The 7,500-nt window shown below is 58.3% G+C and overlaps 1 protein-coding gene across 1 annotated transcript in view; it reads left to right on the top strand.

The window, feature by feature from the left end:
* Positions 1–7,500, top strand: part of LOC144954699 (neurofibromin-like) — a gene marked incomplete at both ends in the record, with an annotated part of 130,724 nt that overhangs the window by 10,006 nt on the left and 113,218 nt on the right. Inside the window, 1 exon segment of the mRNA XM_078885135.1 lies at positions 6,833–6,991. Within this exon segment, the coding sequence (XP_078741261.1) occupies positions 6,833–6,991 (159 nt within the window).

Below are 7,500 nucleotides of genomic sequence, written 5' to 3'. Positions count from 1 at the left end.
TGCCAGGCTAGGTGCCAGGCTAGGTGCTGCTGTGCCAGGCTAGGTGCCAGGCTAGGTGCTGCCGTGCCAGGCTAGGTGCCAGGCTAGGTGCCAGGCTAGGTGCTGCCGTGCCAGGCTAGGTGCTGCCGTGCCAGGCTAGGTGCCAGGCTAGGTGCCAGGCTAGGTGCTGCCGTGCCAGGCTAGGTGCCAGGCTAGGTGCTGCCGCGCCAGGCTAGGTGCTGCCGTGCCAGGCTAGGTGCCAGGCTAGGTGCTGCCGTGCCAGGCTAGGTGCTGCCGCGCCAGGCTAGGTGCTGCCGTGCCAGGCTAGGTGCCAGGCTAGGTGCTGCCCGCGCCAGGCTAGGTGTACCTCTCTCCCCTACTCCGCTCCCTCTGCCGACGCTCTTGCAGTGCAGTACAACGTCGCTTATCCGACCCACCGGCCAATCGGAAACGTCGCTTATCCGACCCACCGGCCAATCGGAAACGTCGCTTATCCGACCCACCGGCCAATCGGAAACGTCGCTTATCCGACCCACCGGCCAATCGGAAACGTCGCGTATCCGACCCACCGGCCAATCGGAAACGTCGCTTATCCGACCCACCGGCCAATCGGAAACGTCGCTTATCCGACCCACCGGCCAATCGTAAACGTCGCTTTTCCGACCCACCGGCCAATCGGAAACGTCGCTTATCCGACCCACCGGCCAATCGGAAACGTCGCGTATCCGACCCACCGGCCAATCAGCAACGTCGCTTATCCGACCCACCGGCCAATCAGCAACGTCGCTTATCCGACCCACCGGCCAATCAGCAACGTCGCTTATCCGACCCGCCGACCAATCAGCAACGTCGCGTATCCGACCCACCCGGCCAATCAGCAACGTCGCGTATCCGACCCACCGACCAATCAGCAACGTCGCTTATCCGACCCACCGGCCAATCAGCAACGTCGCCTATCCGACCCACCGGCCAATCAGCAACGTCGCTTATCCGACCCACCGGCCAATCGGAAACGTCGCTTATCCGACCCACCGGCCAATCAGCAACGTCGCTTATCCGACCCACCGGCCAATCAGCAACGTCGCCTATCCGACCCACCGGCCAATCAGCAACGTCGCTTATCCGACCCCACCGGCCAATCAGCAACGTCGCTTATCCGACCCACCGGCCAATCAGCAACGTCGCTTATCCGACCCACCGGCCAATCGGAAACGTCGCCTATCCGACCCACCGGCCAATCAGCAACGTCGCTTATCCGACCCACCGGCCAATCAGCAACGTCGCTTATCCGACCCACCGGCCAATCAGCAACGTCGCGTATCCGACCCACCGGCCAATCAGCAACGTCGCCTATCCGACCCACCGGCCAATCAGCAACGTCGCCTATCCGACCCACCGGCCAATCGGAAACGTCGCTTATCCGACCCACCGACCAATCAGCAACGTCGCTTATCCGACCCACCGGCCAATCAGCAACGTCGCTTATCCGACCCACCGGCCAATCGGAAACGTCGCGTATCCGACCCACCGGCCAATCGGAAACGTCGCTTATCCGACCCACCGGCCAATCGGAAACGTCGCGTATCCGACCCACCGCCAATCGGAAACGTCGCGTATCCGACCCACCGGCCAATCGGAAACGTCGCGTATCCGACCCTGCCCACACACCGAGTGCTGCTGTATGGACTGAGGCACCGGTTTTGACATGAAGCGTCTCAGCAGCAGCAGCTGATAAGGGGGGGACGGATATTGGATATGCGACGTTGTTGTTGTGGTGGTTGTGGTGGTGGTTGTGGTGGTGGTTGTGGTGGTGGTGGTTGTGGTGGTGGTGTGATGCTGCAGCTTCCGTCGATGGACTTGCATGATGGGTTTCCTCCTCCCCTACCACCACTGACATCACCACCATCACCACCATCACCACCATCACCACCATCACCACCACCACCACAATCACCACAATCAATCACCACCATCACCACCATCACCACCATCACCACAATCACCACAATCACCACCATCACCACATTCACCACCATCACCACCATCACCACCATCACCTCCATCACTACCATCACCACCATCACCACCACCACCACCACCATCACCACCACCACACCACCATCACCACCATCACCACCATCACCACCACCATCACCACCATCACCACCACCACCATCACCACCACCACCACCATCACCACCATCACCACCATCACCACCACCACCACCATCACCACCACCATCACCACCATCACCACCATCACCACCACCACCACCACCATCACCACCACCACCACCATCACCACCATCACCACCACCACCACCATCACCACCATCACCACCACCATCACCACCACCACCACCATCACCACCACCACCATCACCACCATCACCACCATCACCACCATCACCACAATCACCACCATCACCACCATCACCACCATCACCACCACCACCACCACAATCACCACAATCACCACCATCACCACCATCACCACCATCACCACCATCACCACAATCACCACCATCACCACCATCACCACCATCACCACCATCACCACCATCACCACAATCACCACCATCACCACCATCACCACCATCACCACCACCACCACAATCACCACAATCACCACCATCACCACAATCACCACCATCACCACCATCACCACCATCACCACAATCACCACAATCACCACAATCACCACCACCACCATCACCACCATCACCACCATCATCACCACCATCACCACCATCACCACCATCACCACCACAATCACCACAATCACCACCATCACCACCATCACCACAATCACCACCATCACCACCATCACCACCATCACCACCATCACCACCATCACCACCACCACAATCACCACAATCACCACCATCACCACAATCACCACAATCACCACAATCACCACCATCACCACCATCACCACAATCACCACAATCACCACCATCACCACCATCACCACCATCACCACAATCACCACCATCACCATCACCACAATCACCACCATCACCACCATCACCACCATCACCACCATCACCACAATCACCACAATCACCACCATCACCACCATCACCACCATCACCACAATCACCACCATCACCACCATCACCACCATCATCACTACCATAACCACCATCACCACCATCACCACCATCACCACCATCATCACTACCATCACCACCATCACCACCATCACCACCATCACCACAATCACCACCATCACCACCATCACCACCATCACCACCACCACCACCACCATCACCACCATCACCACCATCACCACCATCACCACCATCACCACCACCACCACCATCACCACAATCACCACAATCACCACCATCACCACCATCACCACCATCACCACCACCACCACCACCATCACCACCATCACCACCATCACCACCATCACCACCATCATCACCACCACCACCATCACCACAATCACCACCACCATCACCACCATCACCACCATCACCACCATCATCACTACCATCACCACCATCACCACCATCACCACAATCACCACAATCACCACCATCACCACCATCACCACAATCACCACCATCACCACAATCACCACCATCACCACCACCACCACAATCACCACAATCACCACCATCACCACCACCATCACCACCACCATCATCACCACCACCATCACCACCATCACCACCATCACCACCACCACCACCATCATCACCACCATCACCACCACCACCACCATCATCACCACCATCACCACCATCACCACCATCACCTCTCCACCCTCCCCTCCCTCCCCTCTCCTCCTCCCCTTCTCCTCCCTTCTCCTCCCTCCTTCCCTCCCCTCCTTCATCCCACCATCACCACCGCCACCACCACTACAACCACCACCACTCTGACGATTCTCTGAACCGGTCCTGGGCTTCCCCTAGGTCGACTCAGCATCTAACGAGCTACCTGGTGTAGTGGTTGTGGTGTAGTGGTGGTGTAGTGGTAGTGGTGGTGGTGTAGTGGTGGTGATAGTGGTGGTGGTGGTGTAGTGGTGTAGTGTTAGTGGTGGTGGTGGTGTAGTGGTAGTGGTAGTGTAGTAGTGGTGGTGGTGTAGTGGTGGTGGTGGTGTGGTGTTGTGGTGGTGTAGTGGTAGTGGTGGTGGTGGTGGTGTAGTGGTGGTGGTGGTGTGGTGTTGTGGTGTAGTGGTGGTGGTGGTGGTGTAGTGGTGGTGGTGGTGTGGTGTTGTGGTGGTGTAGTGGTGGTGGTGGTGGTGTAGTGGTAGTGGTAGTGGTGTAGTGGTGGTGGTGTTGTGGTAGTGGTGGTGGTGGTGGTGGTGTAGTGGTAGTGGTAGTGTAGTAGTGGTGGTGGTGTAGTGGTGGTGGTGGTGTAGTGGTAGTGGTAGTGTAGTAGTGGTGGTGGTGTAGTGGTGGTGGTGGTGTAGTGGTGGTGGTGGTGTAGTAGTGGTGGTGGTGTAGTAGTAGTGGTGCTGGTGGTGGTGCTGGTGGTGCTGGTGGTGCTGGTGGTGCTGGCCACCCACCCCCTCTGTGTGTAGCCACAGTGCCGGTGGCCTTCATAGGCGCTGCTGCTGCTACCCGCTACTAACAGCACTTGCCCCGACAGCCCTGCTAAGGCTACCTGGGGGAGCTTTGCCTGCGTGTGTATCATAGGTGCTGCTACCCGCTACTAACAGCACTTGCCCCTAGAGCCCTGCTAAGGCTACCTGGGGGAGCTTTGTCTGTGTGTTGGAGTAGTGATTTAGTTAAACCCATGGCAACATTTTTACAATTCGGAATATCCAAAACCACCACCACCACCACCACCACCACAACCACCACCACAACCAATACACAACCACCACCACAACCAATACACAACCACCACAGCAATCACGACTACCACCACCACCACCACCACAACCACCACCACCACCACCACCACCACCACCACAACCACCACCACAACCACCACCACAACCACCACCACAACCACCACCACAACCACCACAGCAATCACGACTACCACCACCACCACCACCACCACCACCACCACAACCACCACCACAACCAATACACAACCACCACAGCAATCACGACTACCACCAGCAGCACTACTACAACCACCACAACCAGCACCACAACCACCACCACGACCACCACAACCAGCACCACAACCACCACCACGACCACCACAACCACCACCACTACAACCTCACCACTACAACCAAATTTCAACCACTCATGGTGACGCAGTTCTAACGCGTGTGTACGTGTGCACGTCTGTGTGTCTGTGTGTGTGTGTGTCTGTGTGTGCGTGTCTGTGTGTGTGTGTCTGTGTGTGTGTCTGTGTGTGTGCGCATGCGTCTGTGTGTGTCTGTGTGTCTGTGTGTGTCTGTGTGCGCGTGTGTGTCTGTGTGTGTGTGTCTATGTGTGTCTGTGTGTGTCTGTGTGTGTGCGCGTGCATCTGTGTGTGTGTGTCTGTGTGTGTGTGTCTGTGTCTGTGTGTCTGTGTGTGTGTCTGTGTGTGTGCGCATGCGTCTGTGTGTGTCTGTGTGTGTCTGTGTGCGCATGTGTGTCTGTGTGTGTGTGTCTGTGTGTGTCTGTGTGTGTGCGCGTGCATCTGTGTGTGTCTGTGTGTGTGCGCGTGCATCTGTGTGTGTGTGTCTGTGTGTGTGTGTCTGTGCGTGTGTGTGTCTGTGTGTGTGTCTGTGTGTGCAAGTGCGTCTCTGTGTCTGTGTGTGTGTGTGCTCCGTGTGTGTCTGTGCACGTGTGTCTGTGTGTCTGTGTGTGTGCCTGTGTGCGTGTGTGTGTCTGTGCGTGTGTGTGTCTGTGCGTGTGTGTGTCTGTGCGTGTGTGTGTCTGTGTGTGTGCCTGTGTGTGTGTGTCTGTGTGTGTGTGTGTCTGTGCGTGTGTGTGTCTGTGTGTGTGTGTCTGTGTGTGTAAGTGCGTCTCTGTGTCTGTGTGTGTGTGTGTCTGTGTGTGTGTGTGTCTGTGCGTGTGTGTGTCTGTGTGCGCGTGTGTGTGTACCCCGTTGTTGTCGTGGTGGCTTTGGTGGTGGTGGTTGTTGTGGTTGTTGTGGCGGTGGTGGTGGTGGTGGTTGTGGTGTTGGTTGAGGTGGCGGTGGCGGTGGTGTTGGTTTTGGTGTTGGTTGTGGTGGCGGTGGTTGTGGTGTTGGTTGTGATGTTTGTGGTGGCGGCGGCGGTGGTGGCGGTGTTGGTGGTGGTGGTTGTGTTGTTGGTGGTGGCGGTGGTTGTGGTGTTGGTGTTGGTTGTGGTGTTGGTGGTGGCTGTGGCGGTGGTGGCGGTGGTGGCGGCGGTGTTGGTGGTTGTGTTGTTGGTGGTGGCTGTGGCGGTGGTGGCGGTGGCGGTGGTACGGCGGTGTTGGTGTTGGTGGTTGTGTTGTTGGTGGTGGCGGTGGTTGTGGTGTTGGTGTTGGTGGCGTTGGTGTTGGTTGTGGTGTTGGTGGTGGCTGTGGCGGTGGTGGCGGTGGTGTTGGTGGCGGTGGTGTTGGTGGTGGCTGTGGCGGTGGTGGCGGTGGTGTTGGTGGCGGTGGTGTTGGTGGTGGCTGTGGCGGTGGTGGCGGTGGTGTTGGTGGCGGTGGTGTTGGTTGTGGTGTTGTTGGTGGCGGTGTTGTTGTTTGTGTTGTTTGTGGTGGTGGTGGTGGTGGTGGTGGTGGCGGTGGCGGTGGTGTTGGTGGCGGTGTTGTTGGTTGTGTTGGTGTTGGCGGTGTTGTTGCTGGTGTTGTTTGTGGTGGTGGTGGCTGTGGCGGTGGTGGCGGTGGTGTTGGTGGCGGTGTTGTTGGTTGTGGTGTTGGTGGTGGCTGTGTTGTTGTTTGTGTTGTTTGTGGTGGTGGCGGTGGTGGTGGTGGTGCAGGTGGTGTCTCAGCGCTTCCCACAGAACAGCATTGGTGCCGTGGGCAGCGCCATGTTCCTACGCTTTATTAACCCGGCCATCGTGAGCCCTTACGAGGCGGGCATCCTGGACAAGAAGCCCTCGCCCCGGGCCGAGCGTGGACTCAAACTCATGTCCAAGGTGGACACACGCGCAACCCACGCAACCCACGCAACCCGCGCAACCCACGCAACCCGCGCAACCCACGCAACCCACGCAACCCACGCAACCCACGCAACCCACGCAACCCACGCAACCCACGCAACCCACGCAACCCGCGCAACCCCCGCAACCCACGCAACCCACGCAACCCACGCAACCCACGCAACCCACGCAACCCACGCAACCCGCGCAACCCACGCAACCCACGCAATCCACGCAACCCACGCAACCCACGCAACCCACGCAACCCACGCAACCCGCGCAACCCACGCAACCCACGCAATCCACGCAACCCACGCAACCCACGCAACCCACGCAACCCACGCAACCCACGCAACCCACGCAACCCACGCAACCCACGCAACCCACGCAACCCACGCAACCAACGCAACCCACGCAACCCACGCAACCCACGCAACCCACGCAACCAACGCAACCCACGCAACCCACGCAACCCACGCAACCCACGCAACCCACGCAACCCACGC

Source organism: Lampetra fluviatilis, unplaced genomic scaffold, assembly GCF_964198595.1.
Source record: "Lampetra fluviatilis unplaced genomic scaffold, kcLamFluv1.1 SCAFFOLD_247, whole genome shotgun sequence".
Lineage (NCBI taxonomy): Eukaryota > Metazoa > Chordata > Hyperoartia > Petromyzontiformes > Petromyzontidae > Lampetra > Lampetra fluviatilis.
The sequence above is the reverse complement of the archived record's forward strand: the minus strand, read 5'-3'. Positions and strand labels throughout refer to the sequence as shown.